This window comes from Heterodontus francisci, chromosome 31 (assembly GCF_036365525.1).
Source record: "Heterodontus francisci isolate sHetFra1 chromosome 31, sHetFra1.hap1, whole genome shotgun sequence".
NCBI classification, from domain to species: domain Eukaryota; kingdom Metazoa; phylum Chordata; class Chondrichthyes; order Heterodontiformes; family Heterodontidae; genus Heterodontus; species Heterodontus francisci.
The window spans coordinates 53,678,175-53,705,376 of NC_090401.1; the positions used below are offsets into that span (position 1 = coordinate 53,678,175).

General features: G+C 43.8%; 1 protein-coding gene across 10 annotated transcripts in view; it reads right to left on the reverse strand.

The window, feature by feature from the left end:
- LOC137347274 (eyes absent homolog 3-like) overlaps nucleotides 1-19,022 on the reverse strand; it is a 48,805-nt gene extending 29,783 nt beyond the window's left edge. For 3 of the 10 annotated variants that reach the window (XM_068011618.1, XM_068011612.1, XM_068011621.1), the window contains exons 1-5: nucleotides 18,744-18,821; nucleotides 9,008-9,040; nucleotides 4,057-4,161; nucleotides 1,479-1,528; nucleotides 555-670 (exon numbers count right to left, since the gene is read on the reverse strand). In XM_068011618.1, the coding sequence (XP_067867719.1) occupies nucleotides 555-670; nucleotides 1,479-1,528; nucleotides 4,057-4,089 (199 nt within the window). In that variant the 5' untranslated portion in view covers nucleotides 4,090-4,161; nucleotides 9,008-9,040; nucleotides 18,744-18,821. Of the gene's footprint in view, nucleotides 1-554; nucleotides 671-1,478; nucleotides 1,529-4,056; nucleotides 4,162-6,092; nucleotides 6,112-6,152; nucleotides 6,265-9,007; nucleotides 9,041-18,184; nucleotides 18,487-18,743 lie in introns of those variants that run through there. The other 7 variants (XM_068011613.1, XM_068011616.1, XM_068011614.1 and 4 more) reach the window with 7 other exon arrangements.
- Between the last annotated feature and the right edge of the window lie 8,180 nt (nucleotides 19,023-27,202).

The window sequence follows — 27,202 nt, forward strand, 5'->3', positions numbered from 1 at the left end:
AACGCTTTGTCTTTCACCACACCATTAACATACCGTTTGCCTTTGCTCCATGACCTTCTGGTCAGTTATTCTCTGTGATCTTGTCCTATCAATACCTTCTCTTTTGTTATCGCTTGCCCCACTCCCACTTTACTTGCTTAAAACCCATTACATTTCTAGCCTCTGTCAGTTCTGATGAAGGGTCACTGACCTGAAACGTTAACTCTGCTTCTCTCTCCACAGATGCAGCCAGACCTGCTGAGTATTTCCAGCATTTCTTGTTTTTAATCCCCAGAGTATTAGTTTGGGTTTCTGGATTACTAGTCCAGTGACAATACCACTACACCACCACCTCCCCTGTTACCTGAGTTAGCCAGCTGGACCCAGAGTAGCAACCAGTGCACTCAAGACCTAGGTTAAAAGATGCAGTGGATGGGAAAAAGTGGTATCCGCCAGGTTTCCCAAACCCAGTAATCATTATTGCAACTGGATGAATGTATATTGGTCTTCACAGCAATGACCCTCAGCAGTCAAATAGGCATCCAATGTTCTAAGTAACCATGAGCACAACTCACCTTCTGCTTCATTCAGCACAGTTAAATTACTAGCCAGACTGTCAGCCTCAGACTTTTGCACATCATTTCTGTTTGATTGACTTTGCAGCCTGATTAAGTTCTGCAGTTCCCCAGTCCTGGTGAAATAAGTAGTAAAGAATTTTTTTTTTTTAAAACCCTCTTTTGAACTTTCATTATTCAACCCTAAAACTTTAAATACTTAAGGTGTGGTTGATGAATCTTCTCCCTATCAACTATTTCTTCTTACAAAGAAGAATTTTTGGTCCACTCTACCTGATCTCCGCCTGTAGCTTTCTTCCAATCAGAAGCAGGATGTTCTAGCCGACAGAATTCCATCAACCTCCCCAAAACCAGTTTCATTGGGCAGCATTGCACAAGTATTTGTGGAATTTTTTCATTTTTGTTTAAATGAAATCAAGGTGAAAATTGGAAAAGAGAGATGAACATTGGCTTTTCATCTAGAGTAATACTGAAGAAAAACTGAGCAATTTTCAGGTGGTGGGTTGGGAGAAGGAAAGGGGGCAGTCGTGTCACCACTCCACTTCCATCAGACACCACTACCCCATTAGATATCAGCCCAGTATTCAGTTGCTAACTGGGACTGTCTGGAGCAGGGTTTGAAACCATACCCTTCTGACTCAAAGGTGGGAATGCTACCACTGAGTCAAGGCTCACTTAAACCCAACAGCAAATCAACCTCAGTTTTTTTTTTAAAAAGTTGACTTCCACATAAACCTGAAGATAGATTACTGTTCGTTGATTCATTCAGATATGATAAATACTGTGATTTTCAATTACTGGCACAGTACTTGGAGGTCACTTGAGAAGGGTGAAGGCAAGCTGCAAATTTTCTTCCTGCTGTATTAATGATAAAATAAAGCACATAATGCATTAAAGATTTCTAATACATAAGTGTCTACAAACCTTAAACCTTGCTCATCTGTGGTATCCAAATCATGGCGTGATTTCTTCACCTGCAGAAGCAAAGATCTTTACTTTTTAATTAAAAAAGTACAGGTGTACAAGATTTAAATGAGCTATGTAAGGAATCTTAAAAAGAGATGGGAGATATTCCACGTTACAGCTCCTTCATTCATGTAACAAGTATTATTTTTCTCACTATACATCTCTGTTGCGTTCAATTTGAGTATGGTTAGAAAAATTCAAGTCTCGAACAAGATTAGCGAAAATTCATCGTGCACCCCCCTCTCCACAACAATCACACCATGAATGGACGGCGCAAAAGAACACACTCCCAGAGAAGAACAGATAATACAGGATCAATTGACAACTTGGGGAGCTGTGATAACAGGGATTGATGGTTATAGCTACATTAACAGCTCAATTTTTCCAGGTGTGATAAGGAAAGGAACTTTCTGCTCCTTAAAAGTTAGAGAATCAGGCTGTTTGAGGGGCAGGGAAGGGGGCATAAGAATTCCTGATACGATAATTATACATGGGATCTGGATGCAGCAGACTTGAAGAGTCCAAAGCATTTTCTTGCCCTGGACTTTATGTTTTTTGTTTAGCAAGAATTTATTCTGTAATCAGTTAACTATATTTTACAAGTCTTCAGTTCAGACACTGTTAAGAATACTGTGCGCAAGACATTAAAGCCGTAAAAAGCACATACTGCAGATACACCAGGAGGAGGGCAGATTTGAGGCAAGATTATTTCCACTGCAGCAAAGATTTATGAAGGCTGAAAATGAAGGTTCTTAAAATTATGAAGGGCTTTGACAGAGGGGAAGTTAGTGACAAAAGTCATCAATATTAAAAAAACACCTTTCATGAATTGACCACCAAAAGGGGTTAGGAGAATTTCTATAGATGTAGGGTTGTTCGAACAGGAAATATTTTGCACAGAGCATAGTTTAGGCACAGACCACTGAATCTTTTAAGGGAAAATTGAATAACTATTTGAAGGCAAGGAAGATACAGGACTATTGGGAGAGCACAAATGCAGTGTGATTAGTATTGGATTACTCTAGTAAAGAGCCAGCACAGACACGATGGGTTTAATGGCCTCATTCTGTGCAGTAAACTTCTATTGTTCTATCTTCTGCACGGCAAAATAGTGGCAAGGCAGGGCAAGGAGGAGTGGGCCGGGGGGTGGGGGTGAAGTAAGGAGGAATCAGAGCGACAGAGCAAGTGCAGACTTGAACGACATCCCATCTACCACCTTAAATGTTCACTCCCTCCCCCATTGACACACGGTAGTAGCAGTATTCAACACATACAAGCTGCAATGCAGCAACTCGCCAAGCCTCCTTTGACAGCACCTACCAAACCGCGAACTCTAACACCTAGAAGGACAAGGGTGTTAGATGCATGGGAACACAACCACTTGCAAGTTCCCCTCCAAGCCACACACAATCCTGACTTGGAATGATTTCGCCGTTCCTTCACTGTTGCTGGGTCTAAAACCTGGAACTCCCTTCCCAACAGCACTGTGACTGTACCTACACCACATGGAGGGCAGCGGTTCACGAAGGCAGCTCATCACCACCTTCTCAAGGGCAAAAGGGCAACTAAGGATGGGCAACAAATGCTGTCCTTGCCAACATTCACATAAAAGGAGCGAGTTGGGGGGGGGAAAAAGAAAGGAAAAGGGGAAAAGCTGTGTAGTATATTTACTTCTGAACTGGATCTGAAATTACTTGAAATTGGCCACTCCAAAGCAGCACAAAAGATTGGGCCATAGAGTCAGAGTTATACAGCACAGAAACAGGCCCTTCGGCCCATCGTGTCCATGCTGACCATCAAGCACCTAACTATTCTAATCCCATTTTCCAGCACTTGGCCCATAGCCTTGTATGCTATGGTGTTTCAAGTGCTCATCGAAATACTTCTTAAATGTTGTGAGGGTTCCTGCCTCTACCACCTCTTCAGGCAGTGCGTTCCAGATTCCAACCACCCATGGGTGAAAAATTTTCTCCTCAAATCCCCTCTAAACCCCCTGCCCCTTACCTTAAATCTATGCCCCCTGGTTATTGACCCCTCTGTTAAGGGAAAATGTTTCTTCCTATCTAACCTATCTATGCCCTTCATAAATTTGTATACCTCAATCATGGCCCCCCTCAGCTTTCTTTGCTCTAAGGAAAACAACCCAAGCCTTTTCAGTCTCTCTTCATAGCTGAAATGCTCCAGCCCAGGCAGCATCCTGACGAGTCTCCTCTGCACCCCTCCAATGCAATCACATCCTTCCTATAGTGTGGTGCCCAGAACTGTACATAGTACCCCAAGCTGTGGCCTAACTAGCGTTTTATACAGCTCCATCATAACTTCCCTGCTCTTGTATTCTATGCCTCGGCTAATAAAGGCAAGCATCCCATATGCCTTCCCAACCATCTTATCTACCTATGCTACTGCCTTCAGTGATCTACGGGCCATGGGTAGATAAAATACAAATTGCCTCACAGAAAACCTAGATTTAACAAAATACAATAAAAAATCCAGTCAAATTAAGGCTTTACTCAGAGGTAAGCAACATATAACTTACAGGTCGCTCCTGTGAGTCCTGTGGATCTTCCATTGAAGTCTGTGGTTCTCTCCCCTTTGCAGATGCAGGACAATGATGCTTGTTCGCCTTCAAAAGCTATTATGTCTGGAAAAGGTTTCACAGCCTTATATACCCTCATCTCAAAAGGTTACCGTCTATAAAATACTCCTAAACTGCTGATTTATTATTTCAAAGTGACACGTGAGGTCTGTTTTACAGCAAAGCCCATCATTAACTGTATGGAGTGAAAATATTAAGTGCAGCTTCATGGTTAAGCCTGGACAGATCAATTAGCTGGATATGTAGTATGTCATGTTCCATAAACAAGGACACCATGTGAAATAATCAGGACAGCAGCCACGTGTCGCTGCTATTCTATGAATTCAGTCAATTTTCTTCCCTCAGATTTGAGATAAGTTCACATGATGTGCCACTATTCACCTGGTCATTAAGTAATCTGATACCCACTAAGTAAAATACAGAAAAAGGAAAACTTCTCTTCTGAATACATGTGAGCTGCAAATAAGATGGATAAAAGACAACTTAGTGAGTCTGCATTGTAAGCAAATACAGGACTGCAAATCCACTGTGGGAGGTAGGACAAAAGCAGCATCACGTATAAACTGGTTCATTTCAAACCTCAATACAGAAAATATTAAACATCGACACACACCCCATAAACCTTCTCCCCAACTTCTGGATACCAGCCATCCAAATGAAAAAGTACCGTTATTGCAGGATTTCGAAAAAAAAAATCTGCTGTATTTAATATGCAAAAAAGAACATTTACAGAAAACTGATGACCTCATTCCCCTTGCAGTGCTCTATTTATATCTTGGATTTTCAAATGAGAGCTTTGGACAAGGAGGAAGGACAGTTATGGAGGAGGTTTTGTAAAGTGGTAAGCAATATTGCAAATAGTAATTGTGCGAGCCCTGAATTTTTCTGAAATGTAGCGTCATATTTTTCGCTTGCGTCATATAGTGTATTGCTCGCATTATAGTGGAACCTGTTTTAAGAAATCTCCCAAAAATCAGGACACTTACTGCACGGTAAAACATACAAGAGACACTCAAACCACGGACCAGCCCTCAATGCACCGAATCCTTTCACTACTTAAACACAGGACATAACCTGTTGCAAAGCTGCTCTATTTGGAACTTGGACAAGGTCAGGATTCACTGATGCTTTCCCTTGGGGCTTGCTTGCTCCCTGCCCCCAAATCTCGTGAGGTCAGTGCATGCCAATCAGCACAAGACATCAGAGTTCAGTAAAAGAAACTGTTTTTGTAGAATAGGGAGTTCTTTAGCCAGAATCCATAGTGGCTTTATCTCTGGGATTGAAGGAGGTAAAGCAGATTTCCTGTCACTATGGATGCTAGCTAAAGAATGTCCCCTCCTGCTAAAAAATCTTTTATGGTCATTTCAGGGCCATTTTGCACCTGTCAAAAAAAAAGCCAGCTGATGCCAGTCCCCAAAGTTGCCATCCAACATTCACTATCTAGTTGCACTTCAGCAGGAAACCAGTGATTACCTGCTGCATGCAGAATTCAACATGGAGTCAACACCTTCAGAAGGGGAGAGGAAAATTGGAGAAAAAAAAATATGAGATTGCGGGGGGCAGCTGAAAAAGATTCAAGATCTTAGAACATTTTAAGTATTCATTTGCTTCTGATGAAACATTACCTACAGTGTTATTAGAAAAGACCAATATTAAATTGCATCAAACCCAATGCTTCCATTCCTATAGGTAACAATGGAAACTAGAATTAGTAATTATGGGGCTTGGTGGACTAGTCAGGCAGGACTTTCAAAGAGGCATTTTCTGCACCTTTTACTTTCAACAGAAGAGTGGGCCATATAATTTTTAAAAAACAAACAGGAGGAATAGGCCAGGTAGCCCCTCGAGCTTGCTCCACCATTCAATCAAATCATGGCTGATCTTCTAGCTCAACCCCACTTTCCTGCCCTATTGTCCATAAGAAGCCATGATTACTAATACCCCAACCAGCTGTAATGAAATACTTCAATACACACAAATAAGTTCTGGTGATGTGTTTCCATCTAGCTCTCCCAAAGGGTCCATTGTTAACGCACCGTTCAATGTGGTATGCCACCAAATAGCGTCTGGGGTTTGACCCCTACTCTGCACTGAGTAAGGTGACTTCAATCGGGATATTGGTAGCAGAATGACCATTTAGGCTGGGGCCTAGGGAGAAAAATAGATGAGTTTAAAAGTGGGCCACACAAGCCTGGCTATGTTTCAGAGTTTCACAGTTTGCCATGTCACGTACCCATTTTGTCAGACACCTGACTAAGCAAAAAAAAAAGAATTGATTAAAAGCTTCTGCTAGTTTTAAGATTGTTTTTAGAAAAAAAATCCCCAAACCAAAACTCACAGCTCCAAGGACCCGGGTTCGATTCTGGGTACTGCCTGTGCGGAGTTTGCAAGTTCTCCCTGTGTCTGCGTGGGTTTTCGCCGGGTGCTCCGGTTTCCTCCCACATCCAAAAGACTTGCAGGTGATAGGTAAATTGGCCGTTGTAAATTGCCCCTAGTATAGGTAGGTGATAGGAAATATGGGATTACTGTAGCGTTAGTATAAATGGGTGGTTGTTGGTCGGCACAGACTCGGCACAAATCTAATCTAATCTAGTTTGTCATCAAGTTAACTACCAAATGCAGGTTCAAGCTCTGTTAGGTGTGCAGCAGATACCAGGAGCTCCTCAGAAAAGATTAGTGAAGACAAATGTAGGCCCCTGATAGTCAGAAACGGGGGAAATAATAATGGGGAACAAAGAAATGGCAGAACAATTAAACACACACTTTGGTTCTGTCTTCACAAAGGAGGACACAAATAACCTCCCAGAAATGTTAGGGAACCAAAGGTCTAATGAGAGGGAGAGACTTAAGGAAATCAGTATTAGTGAAAAAAAAGTGTTAGGGAAATTAATGGGGTGAAAGGCTGACAAATGCCCAGGGCCTGATAATCTACATCCCAAAGTACTAAAGGAAGAGGCCCTGGAAATAGTGGACGCATTGGTGGTCATCTTCCAAATTGCTATAGACTCTGGAGCTGTTCCTACAGATTGGAGGGTGGCAAATGTAACCCCACTATTTAAAAAAAGGGAGAGAAAAAACAGGGAATTACAAACCAGTTAGCCTTACATCAGTAGTGGGGAAAATGCTGGAGTCTACTATAAAGGAAGTGATAGCAGAACACCTGGAAAGCATAAACGGGATTGGACAAAGTCAGCATGGGTTTACGAAAGGCAAATCATGCTTAACAAATCTACTGGAGTTTTTTTGAGGATGTAACTAGTAGAATAGATAAGGGAGAACCAGTGGATGTGGTGTATTTGGATTTTCAGAAGACTTTTGATAAGGTTCCACATAAGAAGTTAATGCGCAAAATTAAAGCATATGGGATTGGGGGTAATATACTGGCATGGATTGAAAATTTGTTGACCAACAGGAAACAGAGAAAAGGAATAAACAGGTCTTTTTCTGAGTGGCAGGCAGTGACTAGTGGGGAACTGCAGGGATCAGTGCTTGGGCCCCAGCTATTCACAATATATATTTATGACTTGGGTGAGGGAACTAAATGTAGCATTTCCAAGTTTGCAGACGACACAAAGCTGGGGGGGAATGTGAGCTCTGAGGAGGATGCAAAGAGGCTCCAACATGATTTGCAGTTGATGCTAGAACAGTTGTTCATTTTAAATCTGAGATAGATTTTTGTTAAGCAAAGATATTAAGGGATATGGGCCAAAAGCAGGTATATGGAGTTAGGCGGCGGATCAGCCATGATCTCATTGAATGGCGGGACAGGCTCGAGAGGCTGAATGGCCTACTCCTGTTCCTATGGACAAGTTGGGCGAGTGGGCAAATGCATGGCAGATGCAGTATAACATGGATAAATGTGAGGTTATCCACTTTGGTTCTAAAAAACAGAAAGGCAGATTATCTGAATTGTGATAGATAGGGATAGGGGCAGGTGCAGCAAGACCTGAGTGCCCTTGTACACCAGTCGCTGAAAGCTAGCATTCAGGAAGGCGAATGGTATGTTGGCCTTCATTGCAAAAGGATTCGAGTACAGGAGCAAGGATGTCTTACAGCAGTTATACAGGGTCTTGGTGAGACCACATCTGGAGTATTGTGTACAGTTTTGGTCTCCTTATCTGAGGAAGGATGTTCTTGCCATGGAGGAAGTGCAAAGATTTACTAGGCTGATTCCTGGAATGGCAGGATTGACGTATGAGGAGAAATTGGGTCGACTAAGCCTATATTCACTAGAGTTTAGAAGAATGAGAGGGGATCTCAGAAATCTACAAAATTCTAATGGGACTAGACAGGCTAGATGCAGGGAGGATGTTCCCACTGGCTGGGGAGTCCAGAACCAGGGGTCACATTCTCAGGATATGGGGTATGGCAAGAAGAACCGAGATGAGGAGAAGTTTCTTCACTCAGAGGGTGGTGAACCTGTGGAATTCTCTACCGCAGAAGGCAGTGGAGGCCAAGTCATTAAATATACTCAAGAAGGAGATAGATATATTTCTTAATGTCAAAGGGATCAAGGGATATGGGGAGAAAGCGGGAATAGGGTACTGAATTAGATGATCAGCCATGATCTTTTTTGAATGGCAGAGCAGGCCCGAAGGGACAAATGGCCTACTCCTGCTCCTATTTTCTATGTTTGTATGTTTCTAAGACATAGGGAGCAGCACAACTCATAAAACATGCATTACCATAACTGTTTTATCAAGACGATGGGGGTCACACCAAATCTCAATGAATAAGCTTCATACATACAATTAGAAATGATCATTCGATGCAAACAACTCTATTGTCTCAGTGGCCCATATTGTTTAGAATTCAATCCTTATCAGGGTACCCGATAGTGTGATCGCAAACAGTCATAAAATAGTGGCATATAAATGAATTATAAACTTACTTTTACATAGAGTGATGATCTGGAATACACTGCCTGAAAAGGTGGAGGAAGCAGATTTAATAAATTTAATTTAAAGGGAATTGAGTAAATACATGAAAAGGGAAAAAATTGCTGGCTACAGGGTAGCAGTAGGGTAGTGGGATTAATTATACAGCTCTTTCAAAGAGCTGCCACAGGCATGAGGACTGAATGGCCTCCTTCTGTGCTGTACCACTGATTCTATTCATGGTGACCATTTTCAATTCATTTATGGAAGGAGCATTGTGCATTTAAAAGATTCTACGCCAATAATTACAGTAGATTTGTTACTGCAGTTAACAGAAACCATTTTGCAAGTTTCACACACACGTTTACTTCTCTACACAGCTGTTTGACTCTTGACCAACCATTTCCAAAGATCTAACCTCACCACATTTAATGCTTCCAAAAAAATTAATATACCGAAACAGTCGTAAGAAAGATTAGCACGTTTTTGTGAACTAGCATTTATCTAATCAAAAAGGTAGACCAGATATCCCAACACACACACGTGTTAAAAATACACCTGCCTGCAAGTGGCTAAAAGCAAACACATGGCAACTGGCAAAATCCAGGCACTTGAACTCAAAAGGAAATTAGGTTAGTTACTATAGGGATAGTCAATTGTGGTGAATCTGTTCATACTCTGCTTTTATACCAACAAAACAGAAGATTTCAAAAATTAGCAATGGAAGGAGCACTCAACATTATTTTTTTTTTTTACACACAATGCAGGACACCAGGGAGGGAGGTGGGGAAACCAAGAGGGGAAGGGAGAGAAGGCGGGCAGGAGGGGGTCGACAAGGGCTGGAAAAAAAGGGGGAGAAAAAAAAGAGGCAGAGGGAAAACATTGGCTGTAACAGCACATACAAGCAGCATATACCGATGCAGAATTAACCTGCTCCTAACAGAGGAATACAAGACATTTTCTAACACCAACATGGTAGTTTAGTTTAGTGATACAGCACTGAAACAGGCCCTTCAGCCCACCGAGTCTGTGCCGACCATCAACCACCCATTTATACTAATCCTACACTAATCCCATATTCCTACCACATCCCCACCTGTCCCTATATTTCCCTACCACCTACCTATACTAGGGGCAATTTATAATGGCCAATTTACCTACCAACCTGCACGTCTTTTGGCTTGTGGGAGGAAACCGGAGCACCCGGAGAAAACCCACGCAGACACAGGGAGAACTTGCAAACTCAACACAGGCAGTACCCAGAATTGAACGCGGGTCGCTGGAGCTGTGAGGCTGCGGTGCTAATCACTGCACCACTGTGCCGCCCGTCCAACCTTTTCACGTGGGGGGGGGGTCACATTACAATTTTTGTCTTACATTGGGAGGGTGGGGGGGGCAGTGAGACAATTTCAGAAAGATAAAGGCATTAAGAATTTATCCTATCAAAACAACAAATGTGCATTTTTGTGAAGAATCTTTAAATGAGATTAATTTATTGACTTACTTCCCCATCACTAGGTTGGACACTGATTTAGGGAGATACCTTGCGTTTTTTTGCTTGCACAAGTAGTTAATGTTTGCCCACATACTTGTAGTGATGCAGAGTATTCCAGATAGATGCCTGTCAGGAGTGATCTTGATCACTCTCTCCCTTTTTCAGTGCTCCCCCCCTCCACCCACCCCCCCCCCCCATTGTCGTCTTCGCTCTGTGACCTCCCTCTTTCTCTCGGTTACACCTGCCTCTCTGCCCCAACCCCTCCCTCACTGACAGTTGCAGGGAGCAGGAGCGCTCAAGCACAGCAGGTTTGTGGGTGGTCAGTTTTTTAAAAAATTGCGCCAAGTTTCCCAGCTAACAAATTCTGACATCGGGAACAACGGTTTCTAAACTTCGTACATACTTGGGGTATTCTGGTGGCATTTAAAAAAAAAAAAGTTGGAAAACCCCGATTCTGTACAAAGTTGGGAAACCGCTGTTACCGGTCTCATGCAGCACCTGTCAGCTGTGAAACTCTGATTTTTTTTTTTTAAAAAGCTAGTCGGAAAAGAAGTCAATGCAAAATTTCTCATCTCAGAACTACATTCGTGGGCCGGATTCTGGCTCGCAGGCCGTATACTGGACAACCCTGATCTACGAGATACACTGCAGCAATTCACCACGGCTCTTTTGACAGCACCTTCCAAACCTGTGGCCTCTACTACCTAGAACGGCAAGGGCAGCAGATGCATGGGAACACCACCGCCACCTGAAAGTTCCCCTCCAACCCACACACCATGCTGACTTGGAACTATAGCACCGCTCCTTCACTGTCGCTTTCTCAAAACTCCCTTCCTAACAGTACTGTGCGTTTTCCGCTTGACCCGCCTCCTCCCCCTGCCGGGGTCAGGTGGTTCAAGTAGCACTGCTTCCTGCCAGGAAAGTGTTTAAGAAGGCAGCTCACCAACACCTTCAAGGGCAATTAGGGATAGGCAATAAATGCTGGCCTAGCCAGTGACACCCACATCCCATGAACGAATAATAAAAAGTTAAAGCAGTTAGTCAAACTTGTACTGAGTTAACTGTGTGAAGCAATCATTCGTCCATTGTGCCTGCACATCATGGATCCTGGGCAAGAGTTAATACAATGGAAGATGAAGTGTCCAATATAAAGTGATAACCCATATACTCTTTGCAATCACTTCACTGCAGAATTAGCGTGGCCTTAAAACAGTCATAAATTATCTAAGTTCTGATGAAAGGTCACTAACTTGAAATGTTAACTCTTCTTCTCTCTCCATAGATGCTGCCAGACCTGAGTATTTCCACCACATTTTGGTTTTATTTCAAATTTCCAGCATCTGCAGTATTTTGCTTTTATATAAATTATCTAAGTTAAGCATCAGTACAGAGCCAAACTCTGCATCATTGCTAAGTATATAATGCAAATTCACCCAAAGGGACCATTGTCTAATCCATTTGTGATTCAGGACTCCCAGTTGATTGCAAGGATGATAGCATTCCCAAGGTAGCAAATAAAAAGGTGCCAGAACTGGTGGACAAAGCTGTCAAAGTGCTACAAGCAAGCCAGTATCAAATGATCTGTGTGCACATTTAAGATATCCTGAAAATGCTAGAATACAATTCAAAAGGACGACATTAGTCTCAAGTCCAATCCAACAGAAATTGCTAATCAAACAAGATATAGACATTACAAATGTCAGCCACTTCATTACAAAATGCCAGTCTCTTTTTAAATAATATTTTTACTCTTCTGATCCATTTAGTCACATACATAGCCCTAGCTTTAATTAGACCTGTGATCAACAGATGATGTTTGAAACCTCGGAATTCAAAGCAAAATTATACCTTACTTAAATTCTCAGAGGTTCAACAGGACCATCAGCAACAAAAGGAGAGTGAAAGTGTCCTTGGTCAGGAACGTTATTGCACTCCACAAGTATTAATCTAAAACTATATGTAGAGATTACATCCTGATCAGTCATGGTAATCTCATTGGGCTGCTCATTATATATACTGTAAAAAAAAATGCACTTTTTTTTGCACACCATTTTTCTTCAGCTAAAACAGTACTATTTCAGTTATCAAAGTGAAATTTTAAAAAATCTTAAAACTCCTTTATATATTGATTCTTCCACATAAGTCACTAAGCTATGTGCCTCATACAAATTGCAGACACAACCAGACTTACAAATATACAAAGCCAATTTTTGCTAACATCCACCTTAAAAAGTAATTTCCAAACTAATCTGTCATTGACAATTTAATTGAGCAAACATTTTTATTAAAATATTTTTAACCAAAAAATTATTCCAATAAGTAGACTTCTATTACCCAATGTGTGGTGAGTTAGCTGATCTCAGTCAAGGTGCTAAAGTATAATTGGCTACAGATCCCCTGAGCTGTGGGAGCAAAAAGGGAGAAAGACAAAAGTTTCTTCAACTGATAGCTTCTGGATGTAAATATGCTCAACTGGTGAAATCTCAAACCTCATGCAAGAAATCAGTCTCAAAAATTGTTCATTAAAAACTAATAATCTTTAGTTTTCCCTCATACCCATACAGTATGCTGTTCCACATTCCCACTCTGTCACTAGCTTTACTGCCAGTCATTGAATTTGTATAATTACACACACAAATCTGACTAAAATAATCTGTTGATCTGTTCGCTAACTTTTCCGCCCAGTTGGTAAGCCAAATCGTTTATCTAGGTAAACTTTGACTTTTTCCAATCCAGCATCTTTACCTTGATCTTCAATATCCTTTTCTGTTCTTGCACTGAACGAAACTATATTGTGCTTCCCAAATGTTCTCCTACTATCAACTTCATTCAAGCAATACTTTTTTTTCCTCGTTGGACTAGAAACATGCTGATCTAGAAAGCAAATCTGTATATATTCTTAAAAGCATTTTGTACTTTCATCACATGCATTGCCTTTACTGCCACTATCTTGGAATAGGTAAACTTACCCAATAATATTGCCCTGCTGTTCCTGCATGGTTCTTTGAACTAACCACAGATCTCCACCTCCCTCTCATCTTCACTGCTTCATGGCCTGCAATGCACAATTGTTGTACTATTTCCTTTCCTATTTCTTGATTCTGTCTTAACACAATCTCTTCTGATATCCTGACATTCTGGTGAGGCAACAAAATCCTTTACTAACACTGCCTTTTTTTTTAAGCTCCCTGTATCTCCTGAAAGTGTAATCAGTGTAGTATAAATACATGCAGTAAAAAAAAATCTCAATGGGTAAAATCAGGTCCCAATGGGCTGAAGCAAAAAGGGCTACGGATTTATACCTTGTGGTTGTAACAAAAGTACAGGAACATGCATAACCTGACTCCAGACTGGCTGAAGATCGACATGATCTGGCTGCACTAAAGACACTGGGGAAAAAAAGGAGTGTCAATTTCAATTGCGTAGAGCTAAAGAGATATGCAACCCAAATGAAAAATAACTCTGTCTTTTTATCCCTACACCAGGAGTATTAAGCTCCCAGTCCTGTCTAAAGCTAAAACAAGTAATTCTATCCCATCTATCATGATGGTTAGAGCTTCGGTTAGTTCCACTTTGGCTTCCCTCGGGATTATAGATGGATGCAAATCAAGGCCCACTGCCTCTGACTTTTGAGTTTCACCAAGTTATTTTCCATACTACTTTATCTATGGTTATTCTATTTAATTGCTCCTCCACCTCCCCTTGAATCCTTTTCATTCCCACTAACATAATATATGAAAACTGAAACAAAGTGCTTAATAATCTCTGCCCTCCCTTCATGCTTGATATCTGCTAAATTGGCCCCTACCAATTTATTAAGTATCCTTTCGTTTGTTTATAAAATTCTAAGAGAACATGGAACTTTTTAACTTTCTTAATGTTCTACTGGTTAGCAACTCAAATGACATCCATTACGAATGCTTAGATATTGCCAAATTTAGGTAACCAGTCAACAATCTCCCAGAACGCAGTCACCTCTCTAGAGGCCAGCAGCATTGAAAAAGACAGTGCCAAGCTCATAGTACAATGTCAGGCCATAAGGATTTAGCTATCTTCTACCAGTACCAAATACAATTACACTGGCAATGCCTTCACTACCACCAAGAGCTCCACCAAGATTCTACCACTGCCCGCAAGCATGAACCTGGTCATAGCCCTCATTCTGCTGTTTGTTGCCCAAGAAGCACATCAGTTCTGCCTTTCACAGATCCAACAATACCTTCAGACAATACTACCCTCATTAAATGTCAGTACTACAGACCAGGCTGCTGCTATCCTCTCTTAAGATGCTAAGTGGCTTCCCAAACGCTGTGCATTAATCATCAAGTCGATTGCTGTAACTTGCAAAAACATTATTTGGAAAAGGCAGTATTTTTGTTCAGGACTAGCAACAGAGCAAAAGGCCATCCAAAAAGTTGAAAATATTAGGTTATAAGGCATGCAACAATTTATGGAAAGTTTAAAGATGAGACAAAGGCATGGTTGTCCAAACTCCTTGAATCACAAGTCATGGATCAGCTCGATGCTATGCACAGTAGGCATTTCCAAGACTACAAATGTTAAGACAAACATGGATGAGGAAAATGATGAGATGTCTATCATCTGATAGATAACAATTTAATTCCAAGAAAGAATTTCTTACCAGCTGCAAGTGTGGCAGCATGCCACTCAAACACATAATGGAGAACAATGTCAGCCCATTGCCAAAATATCTTGGACAAATTTCAACTGATGTTCATAGCTGAAAAGTGCTGGCGTGTTTATAATCCATGCTCTTGAAAGTCCATAAAAGATGTGTTTTAACAAATTCAATTTGCAGATGCAGTCTTTAGTTGTCATATTGTTTTCAAACTGTTCAACTGTGTGATAGTTACATCTGCTAGTTGCCACTACACCTTCAATAAGCAGATGTTAGCCTTTACCTGACTACATACAAACAGGACCAATGAGCTACCCTTTAAGTATACAATCTTTATGGATACACTACACACTTGCCATTATCACAATTTAATAAACCCCAAGGTTATGAACAATCAGCCTGATGAATGAAAATATTTGCCAGCAAGTGTGACCCTGATCTCCCATGGCTCATCACTTCAACTCCCCTTCCCATTCCACTCTGAATACACATAAGAACACACAAGAATTAGGAGCAGGAATAGACCATACAGCCCATTGATCCTGTTCTGCCATTCAATACAATTATGGTTGATCTTAGGCTTCAACTCCACTTTCACGCCTGCTCGCCATATCCCTTGATTCGCTGAAACACCAAAAATCTGTCTACCCCAGCTTCAAATGTATTCAACAATTAAGGATCCACAACTCTGAGGTGGAGAATTCCAAAGATTCACAACTCTTTGAGTCAAGTAATTTCTCATCTCAGTCCTAAATGATTGGCCCCTTATCCTGAGACTGTGCCCCCATGTTTTAGATTCCCCAACCATCAGAAATAATCTCTCAGTGTCTACCCTACCCAGCCCCTTTAGGATCTTATATGTTTCAATGTGATCACCTCTCATTCTTCTAAACTCCAGCGAACATAGGCCCAATTTGCTCAGCCTTTCATCAGAGGACAACCCCCTCATCCCAGGGACCAATCTAGTGAACCTTCACTGCACTGCCTCCAATGCATATATCCTTTCGTAAATGTGGAGACCAAAACTGCACACAGTATTCCAGGTGCAGTCTCACCAAAACCCTGTACAATTGTAGCAATACTTCCTTATTCCTGTACTCCAATCCCCTTGCAATAAAGGCCAACATGCCATTTGCCTTCCTAATTGCTTGCTGTACCTGCATGTTAACTTTCTGCATTCCTTGTACAAGCACACCCAGGTCTCTGAACATCGACACTTACAGATTTCCCATCTTTTAAAAAATATTCTGCTTTTCTCATCTTACGGCCAAAGTGCATAACTTTACACTTCCCTACATTATACCCCATTTGCCATCTTGTTGCCCACTCACTTAACCTATCTGTATCTCTTTGCAGCCTCTGTGTCCCCCCCATCTTTGGCCTTCTACATGGGTTCAAAACAAAGCACAAATTTCACCAACAGTACCTCAATTCTCTCCTGGGCATTGTACAGTCTTCTGCTCGAACAACTGACTTTAGCACGTACAGATCTGAGCTGTATTAAGCACTGATTATATAGGACCAGTTTGTCATTGTTAGGAGTGGGGAGGTGGGTGTGGACCATATGTCAGAATACAGGGTAGTGGGTCTGCACTTATGGTGCTGGTTTGTTTGTTCTCCATTTAGTACTGACAGATCCACTGTTTTCATTATTTTCTGTTTGCATTTCTGACCTGCTGAGTTTGCAACTCCCCCCTCTTTGATTTCTTGCTTTCTTGTTTGTGAGCCTCTTTATTTGCTCATTCTTTTCACATCTCTTGCCATACTAGGCAATTTCCATATCGTCTAACAGTTCTATTAAGTAATTCAACCAATAACACACTCTCTACAACTGGAAAAACCGTTGCCTTTCCACTTCCCGTTTTATCAACATTACTAAAATGCATGCCTTTCAGTTTTCAGTTCTAATGAAGAATACTCATACAAAATGTTAACAGCAGGAGTAGGCCATACAGCCCTTCAAACCTGCATCACCATTTAATAAGATCACAGCTAATCTGACATTGGCATCAATTCCACTTTTCCACTTGTTCCCCATAACCCTCGACTCCCTGCTTTGTTCACAAATGCTGATTGGCCCGCTATTTATTTTCAGCGTTTTCTACTTTTATTTCTACTAGTAGAATTCTTGATTGTTTATTCAAGAGATCAGAAACAATGCAACACATCAGGAGGTAAATTTACATCAACAGATATTCCCATTGATCATTATGGAGCAGGATTTATTTAATTGGAATAAAACACTTTCATAGTTCATAACAGATGACCAACAGCTTTGCTAAAGATACACGAAGCAAAACAAAATCTACTAGAAAGCCAAACTCAAATGGCAAATCCTTAAGGAGATAAAACTGGAAATACTGGAAATCCATTGAAAAATAGGAATTCAAGAAATACACAACAGGTACCTCAAAATGTGAAAACAAAGAGTTAGGGGTCTGTAATCTGACCATGCATACGGTAGCACTGTGATTCCTGGACTAGTAATCCAGGAGCCTGTACTAATGCATCAGAGACATGAGTTCAAATTCCACCATGGCAGTTTGGGAATTTAAATTCAATTCACTAAATAAAAGTGGAATAAAATGCTATTAATAATGGTGACAATGTAACTGCCATTTTGCTGTAAAAACCTATCCGGTTAACCAATATCATTTAGGGAAGGAAATCTGCCATTCCTACCCAGTATGGCTTTATGTGACTCCAGACCCACAACAACGTGATTAATTCTTAACTACTCTCCGAAATGGCCTAGCAAACCACTTAGTTATATTCAAGGAGGCATCTTACAACCACTTTCTAAAGGGCAATTAGAGATAGGCAATGAGCAAACCCACATGTCACGAATGAATAAAAAGCTACCCCAACAATTTACTACCGGCTTTGAAGTCAGCATCAGATCTGAAATTTAAATACATTGTACATGTTTTGTCCCAGTTATTCATCATAAAATGTTCTCAATTAATACCATGTATTAAAATCTACAATTCAACTTACCAACAGTTGGGAGGGGAGCTATACACAAGATCTGAACAATTCAACCAACAAAACTTATACCTGTGGGGCGGCACAGTGGTTAGCACCGCATCCTCACAGCTCCAGGAACCCGGGTTCGATTCTGGGTACTGCCTGTGTGGAGTTTGCAAGTTCTCCCTGTGTCTGCGTGGGTTTTCCCCGGGTGCTCCGGTTTCCTCCCACAGCCAAAGAGTTGCAGGTGATAGGTAAATTGGCCATTGTAAATTGCCCCTAGCGTAGGTAGGTGATAGGGAATATGGGATTACTATAGGGTTAGTATAAATGGGTGGTTGTTGGTCGGCACAGACTCGGTGGGCCGAAGGGCCTGTTTCAGTGTTGTATCTCTAAATAAATAAATAAATAAACATCTATTTAAAAATCACTACGCTTTCTGCGTTACAATTAGTAATTCAACTATGCAATATTCACATTAAAAATAAAGAACAGGAAACTTAATACGTAAAGTTGATGCGAATCCTAAATGATGTTGGACTGCAGGAGTTTTCATTCCTGCTCACTGTACAGAAAGGCATTATTTAGCAGGAAGCGCCACTGGCCAGCCAATGCACATGCGCGACCGCTACTATCAGCGGATACTCACTATTTGGCAGGATGCACTCGGGGCCTGCGTCCTTGCCGCCCCATCCAGCCTGGTTCCCCCAGAGCCCACACAACAACAAAACAAAAATAACCTGCGCCAACGCACTAACTGTTTGACATGGAAAGATTCCAGGCATGAAATGTTCAGCTACAAACAGGGATTGGAGTCGGCGGGAACGAATCCACAGGCTAATGTGCCCCTTGACTCCGGTCTCATACCGCCTCCTCAGTCGCTACAAGTCAACAGCCGCCATTGCAGCGTCGTGCTGCACCCTGGGTTTTCCGTTTGCCCCGCCCCCTGCCCAGGTCACGTGGTTTAAGCAGCGCGGCTTCCCACCAGGGAAGCGGAGCAATTTTAGTAATGAAACCATGTGCAGCTTGTGGGGTTGCCCCAATGCCATCAGCCCAGTGCCATCAAACCAAAACAAAAATGCCGAACAAAAGTGGCCCCTTTTTAAAAGGGACGCAACTAATTTCAAACAATTAACTGTAAAAGAAAGGAAACTTATGCAATTAAATAATCACATTTGCATTGCCCACCTCACTGCCCCCTCCAGTCCCTGCGGTGCCCACCAGTCGCAGAAAACCTCTCTTCTTCTTAAGCAGTCCCTTGGGATCGAGGATGACTTGCTTCCACTCCAGTTCAATGGGTTCTGAGATGGCTGATAAGTCCAATGCATGATCTGCAAACTCTGCCATATGAGGGGCAGGTGGTGCTTGAAGAGTCAGGTAGATGAATAGTTTGGAGGTTTGTGCACTCCTTCCAACGCCTCAACTTCGCCTCCATATTTTCCTGACGAAGTCCTTCAAGGTGTACACTGAGCTTTCTCCAAATAGGATGGTCATGAGTTGACAAGGATGTTTGATCTCTTCAGGGATGATTGAGGGCATCTCTAAGCATTTCTGCTGTCCTCCTGGAAGTCTCTTGCGACAACCAAGTTCTGAGTATTACAGCTGCTTCGGGAGTCTGATGTCAGGCATGCAAACGACATGAAAGCAAAATACTGTGGATGCTGGAAATCTGAAATGAAAACAGAAAGTGCTGGAAATACTCAGCAGGTCTGGCAGCATTTGTCGAGAGAGAAGCTGATGAAAGGTCACAGACCTGAAACGTTAACTCTGCTTCTCTCTCCACAGATGCCGCCAGACCTGCAGAGTATTTCCAGCACTTCTTGGTTTTATTTATGCAAATGACATGTCCCGCCCAACAGAGCTGGTTCTGGGTGATGAACGCTTCAACGCTGGCTTGGAAGAGGACACTGCTGTTGGACCATCTTTCCTGCCACCAAATTTGGAAGATCTTACTGAGGCACCTCTGGTGGTATTCCTCCAGTGCTTTGAGATGCTTGCTATAGGTTGTAGAAACATAGGAAAAATAGGAGCAGGAGTAGGCCATTCAGCCCTTCGAGCCTGCACTGCCATTCAATACGATCATGGCTGATCTTCCAAACTCAGTACCCTATTCCCACTTTCTCCCCGTATCCCTTGATCCCTTTAGCCCGAAGAACTATATCTCACTCTTTCTTGAATATATTTAATGATTTGGCCTCAACTGCTTTCTGTGGTAGAGAATTCCACAGGTTCACCACTCTCTGGGTGAAGAAATGCCTCCTCATCTCAGTCCTAAATGGCTTACCCCTTATCCTTAGACTGTGACCCCTGGTCCTGGACTCCCCTGCCATCGGGAACATCCTTCCTGCATCTAGTCTGTCCAGTCCTGTTAGAATTTTGTAGGTTTCTGAGATCCCCTCTCATTCTTTAAACTCTAGCAAATACAAGCCTAATCGACCCAATCTCTCCTCATACATCAGTCCTGCCATCCCAGGAATCAGTCTGGTGAACCTTCACTGCACTCCCTCCATAGCAAGAACATCCTTCCTCAGATAAGGAGACCAAAACTGCACACAATACTCCAGATGTGGTCTCACCAAGGCCTTGTATAATTACAGCAAGACATCCTTGCTCATGTACTCAAATCCTCTTGCAATGAAGGCCAACATACCATTTGCCTTCTTAACTGCCTGCTGCACCTGCCTGCTTACTTTCAGCGACTGGTGCACAAGGATACCCAGGTCTCGCTGCACCTCCCCCTTTCCTAACCTATCACCCGCCGTTCAGATAATAATCTGCCTATCTGTTTTTGCCACCAAAATAGATAACCTCACACTTATCCACATTATACTGCATCTGCCATGCATTTGCCCATTCACTCAACCTGTCCAAATCACACTGGAGCTTCTCTGCATCCTCCTCACAGCTCCCACTCCCACCCAGCTTTGTGTCGTCTGCAAACTTGGATATATTACATTTAATTCCCTCATCTATATCATTAATATAGATTGTGAATAGCTGGGGTCCTAGCTCTGATCCCTGTGGTTCCCCACTAGTCACTGCCTGCCACTCAGAAAAAGACCCGTTTATTCCTACTTTTTGTTTCCTGTCGGCCAACCAGTTCTCTGTCCATGTCAGTACCTTATCCCCAATTCCATGTGCTTTAATTTTGCAAGCTAATCTCTGATGTGGGACCTGATCGAAGGCCTTCTGAAAGTCCAAATACACCACATCCACTGGTTCTCCCTTATCTACTCTACTAGTTACATCCTAGTTGTTCACGTCTCTGAAGCACATAGAAGCACAGGGATCACTGCTGCCTGATAAACCATGATCATAGTCTCAGGTTTGAGATCCTGATCCTCAAATACTCTCATCCTCAGTCGGCCGAAGGCTGAGCTGGCACATTGGAGATGATGATGAACCTCATTGTCTATGTCTGCCTTTGCCGAGAGGAGGCTCCCAAGATATGGAAAATTGTCCATATTTTCCAGGATCTCGCCATTGAATTTCATTGACGGGGGGAGGTGTTGTGCTGTGGAAGCTGCTTGGGAGAAGACTTTCATTTTCTGAGTGTTTAGTGTGTCGTTTAGTCCGATCCTGCTGTCTTCACCGTCCAGAGTGTCCGTGGCCACGGCATGCGGTAAGTCCATTGAAGAGAAGAAGGAGCAGCTGGACCCTAGGGAAGCCTTGCGAAAAGGTGCCCCGAACACTAAAAAAGCCATGAACGGCTCCTCGGCCGCAACTTCAAAGCGCCCGTGGGAGATGGCTCGGAGAGCATCTGCAGCGTACTGTCGGCAATGCTGGTACCGGCGCCCGAGGATGTCGCTCACCTCCCGAAGGACGCGGACGAGACTTCCAGGCGTTGATGGTGGGAACTGAGGAAATGGCTTATTACCTGCACCCCCTTTCCACCCCCTTCCCCTTCCCCCCTTCCACCCACCCCTTCCCCGCTCCACTCTCTCAGCTCACCCCCCCCCGCGCACCTCCCTCCCCCCTCACAACCCCTTCCCAGCCCCCCCCTCGCACCATCTTCCCCCTGCACCCCCTTCCCCTGCATCCCCCAGCCCCTTACAGCCCCCTTCCAGGCTCCCCCTCGCACCCCCTCCTCCCACCGGCATCATCTTCCACCTGTGTAGGGGCCCTAACAACCCCACTGCCTTGTGGGCGTCTCAGGAGAGACCAAGGCTAAAGGAGTAAACCCTAACAGAAAATCCGGAGCGGAACCCCGTAGGCGGTCATGTGTCACCTTTCGCATGTCTCTGGCAGTTCCTGCAGCCATACCGGTGCCAAACGTCGTGCTCTGCACTCCTCTGAACCCCACCAGAAAGGCCGAGAGGGGGGTTTTGACGATTGGGCAACTCTCAACCTCCATACATTCGCCCAGGCATGCGTCATGGAGAGGTCACTCCATAGTTGCCTCACAGCGACTGAAACAACACAGAAGGCAGCAGTTACGGGTTATAAGTGCAGCTCAATTGGCGTAGAGATTGGGCGCCACGGGTTGCCTTTATCGGTGGGAGAGGTCATCGCATCTCACTGGACAGCTACCGCCCGCCTCAAATCGGGCAGCCCCCGGTCAATAAGGTCCTGTCCCGCCACAGTCCACCTGCTTCAATGGGTGCTTGGAGCTCAGGGTCATTGCCCGAAAGGTGGACTGATACACCACACCAAACAACATGAAAAAAGGAAAGAAGGTACCAGCCCTTCGTTTTGCAAGCTGGAACGTCAGAACTATGTGTCCTGGCCTGTCGGAAGACCTTACACAAATCAACGATTCTCGGAAGACTGCCATCATTAACAACGAGCTCAGTAGACTCAATGTAGACATTGCAGCACTTCAGGAGACACACCTCCTCGCGAGTGGATCTCCAGCAGAGCAAGAATACACCTTCTTCTGGCAGGGCAGGGATCCTGAAGAACCAAGACAGCATGGAGTGGGCTTCGCCATCAGAAACTCCTTGCTCAGCATGATAGAGCCTCCCTCAAATGACTCGGAATGCATATTGTCCATCCGACTGCTCACCACCTCTGGTCCAGTACACCTACTCAGCATCTATGCTCCAACACTCTGCTCCGCACATGAAGCTAAAGACCACTTCTACGAGGAACTCCATAATATCATTAGCAGCATCCCCAACACCGAACACCTGTTCCTGCTGGGGGACTTTAATGCCAGGGTTGGGGCCGACCATGACTCATGGCCCTCCTGCCTTGGGCATTATGGCGTTGAAAGGATGAATGAGAACGGGCAGAGACTGCTTGAGTTGTGTAACTATCATAACCTCTGCATCACCAACTCGTTCTTTCACACTAAACCCTGTCACCAGGTTTCATGGAGGCACCCAAGATCATGTCGTTGCCACCAGCTAGACCTCATCATCACAAGGCGAACCTCCTTAAACAGTGTTCAAATCACACGCAGCTTCCACAGTGCGGACTGCGACACCGACCACTCCCTGGTGTGCAGCAAAGTTGCATCATTCCAAGCAGAAGGGCCACCCGCGCATCAACACGAGAAGAATTTCTCATCCACAGCTGTTACAAAAATTTCTAAATTCACTTGTAACAGCCCTTCAAAACACTCCCACATGGGATGCTGAGACCAAGTGGGCCCACATCAGAGACACCATCTATGAGTCAGCTTTGACCACCTACGGCAAACGTGCGAAGAGAAATGCAGACTGGTTTCAATCTCATATTGACCTGTCATAGCCGCTAAGCGCATTGCACTGTTGAACTACAAGAAAGCCCCCAGCGCGTTAACATCCGTAGCACTTAAAGCAGCCAGAAGCACTGCACAAAGAACAGTCAGGCACAGCGCAAATGACCACTGGCTTTCATTGATCTCACCAAAGCCTTTGACCTCGTCAGCAGACGTGGTCTCTTCAGACTACTAGAAAAGATTGGTTGTCCACCAAAGCTACTAAGCATCATCACCTCATTCCATGACAATATGAAAGGCACAATTCAACATGGCGGCACCTCATCAGACCCCTTTCCTATCCTGAGTGGCGTGAAACAGGGCTGTGTTCTCGCACCCACACTTTTTGGGATTTTCTTCTCCCTGCTGCTCTCACATGCGTTCAAGTCTTCTGAAGAAGGAATTTTCCTCCACACAAGATCAGCGGGCAGGTTGTTCAACCTTGCCCGTCTAAGAGCGAAGTCCAAAGTACGGAAAGTCCTCATCAGGGAACTCCTCTTTGCTGACGATGCTGCTTTAACATCTCACACTGAAGAGTGCCTGCAGAGTCTCATCGACAGGTTTGCGGCTGCCTGCAATGAATTTGGCCTAACCATCAGCCTCAAGAAAACGAACATCATGGGGCAGGACGTCAGAAATGTTCCATCCATCAATATTGGCGACCATGCTCTGGAAGTGGTTCAAGAGTTCACCTACCTAGGCTCAACTATCACCAGTAACCTGTCTCGAGATGCAGAATTCATCAAGCGCACGGGAAAGGCTTCCACTGCTATGTCCAGACTGGCCAAGAGAGTGTGGGAAAATGGCGCACTGACACGGAACACAAAAGTCCGAGTGTATCAAGCCTGGGTCCTTAGTACCTTGCTCTATGGCAGCGAGGCCTGGACAACGTATGTCAGCCAAGAGCGACGTCTCAATTCATTCCATCTTCGCTGCCTCCGGAGAATACTTGGCATCAGGTGGCAGGACCGTATCTCCAACACAGAAGCCCTCGAGGCGGCCAACATCCCCAGTTTATACACACTACTGAGCCAGCGGCGCTTGAGATGGCTTGGCCATGTGAGCCGCATGGAAGATGGCAGGATCCTCAAAGACACATTGTACAGCGAGCTTGCCACTGGCAACAGACCCACCAGCCGTCCATGTCTCCGCTTTAAAGACATCTGCAAACGCGACATGAAGTCCTGTGACATTGATCACAAGTCGTGGGAGTCAGTTGCCAGCGTTCGCCAGAGCTGGTGGGCAGCCATAAAGGCGGGGCTAAAGTGTGGCGAGTCGAAGAGACTTAGCAGTTGGCAGGAAAAAAGACAGAGGCGCAAGGGAAGAGCCAACTGTGTAACAGCCCCAACAATCAAATTTTTCTGCAGCACCTGTGGAAGAGCCTGTCACTCTAGAATTGGCCTTTATAGCCACTCCAGGCGTTGCTCCACACACCACTGACCACCTCCAGGGGCCTACCCATTGTCTCTCGAGATAAGGAGGCCAAAGAAAGAAAGTGAAAGACCCATTTTCGCACATGCTTCAGAGAAGGAGTCGACAATGATCTGGAGCTCAGTTTCAGAGTGAACACAATACAAGCGTCATCCTCATACTGAAGTTCAACGACTGAGGTTGGATTGATTTTAGTTTTGGATTGAAGGCAGCAGTTGCCTATCTGTTCTGTAAATTATCTCCACACCTGCGGGTAGTTTGCTGGAGGTGAGGTGTAGCATTGCAGCGACGAAAATGGAGAATAGGTTGGTGAGATGACACAGCCTTGCTTGACCCCGGTCTTGACTGAGATAGGGTCTGTGGTGGTTCCATTGGTGAGGATCACGGATTGCATGTCATCGTGGAGTAGAGTGTGTACCATCTACAAGATGCACTGCAGCAACTCATCAAGGCTCATTCTACAGCACCTTCCAAACCCGTGACCTCTACCAACTAGAAGGGCAAGGGTAGCAGATGCATGGGTACACCACACCTGCAAGTTCTCTTCCAAGCCACGCCCCATCTTGACTTGGAACTATATCGCCATTCCTTCACTGTCCCTGGGTCAAAATCCTAGAACTCCTACCCTAACAACAAGAATTGCAGCAGTTAAGGAAGGCGGCTCAGCACCACCTTCACAAGGGCAATTAGGGATGGGCAATAAATGCTGGCCTAGCCAGTGACGCCCACATCCCGTGACAGAATAAAAAAAGATGGAGGATGGTGACAAATGTCTGAGGGCAGCCAAATTTTAGCAGGATGCTCCGTAAGTTTTCATGGTTGACAGAGTCAAAGGCTTTTGTGAAGTTGAAAAAGCCTGTCACTCCAGAATTGGCCTTTATAGCCACTCCAGGCCATGCTTCACAAACCACTGACCACCTCCAGGCGCGTATCTATTGTCTCTCTAGATAAGGAGGCCCAAAAGGAAAACACAGATGACCAAAAGCTTGGTCAAAGAGGTAGGTTTTAAGGAGTGTCTTAAAGGAGGAAAGCGAGGTAAAGTGGCAGAAAGTTTACATAGGAAAAAATGGCACAAAAACAGGCCATTTGGCCCAATCAGTCCATGCCGATATTTATGCTCCACTCAAGCCTCTTCCTATCTTTCCTCATCTAAATCTATCATCATAGCCCTCTCTTCCCTTCTCCCTCATATGCTTGTCCAGCTTCCCCTTAATTGCATCTATAATATTCACTTCAACCATTCCCTGTGGTAGCGAGTTCCACATTCTCACCACTCTCTGGGTAAAGAAGTTTCTTCTGAATTCCCTATTGGATTTCTTGGTGACTATCTTATATTGATGGCTTCTAGTTATGCTCCCCCCACAAGAGGAAACATTCTTTCTATATCCACTCTAACACAACCTTTCAGAATTTTAAAGACCTCTATTAGGTCACTCCTCAGCCTTCTTTTTTCAAGAGGAAAGAGACCCAGCCTAGAGTCATCGATTCATAGAGTTATACAGCACAGAAACAGACCCTTCAGCCCATCGTGTCTGTGCTGGCCATCAAGCACCTATCTATTCTAATCACATTTTCTGGCACTTGGCCCATAGCCTTGAATACTATGGTGTTTCAAGTGCTCATCTAGATACTTCTTAAATGTTGTGAGGGTTCCTGCCTCTACCATCCCTTCAGGCAGTGTGTTCCTGTTCATCCTTTCCTGATATGTATATCCATGCATTTCTGGTATCTTCCTTGTAAATCTTCTCTGCACCCTCTCTGATGCCTCTATTTCCTTTATATAATGTGGCAACTAGAATTGCAAGTGTGGTTTAACCAAGGTTCGGTACAGGTTTACCATAACTTGCCTATTTTTCAATTCTGTCTCTCTAGAAATAAAACCTAATGCTTGTTTAGTTTTTTATGACTTTGTTAACCTGTGGTGCAACTTTTAGTGATTGGTGTATTCGTTCTCTGAGACCTCTTTGTTCCTCTACCCCACTGAGACTTGCACC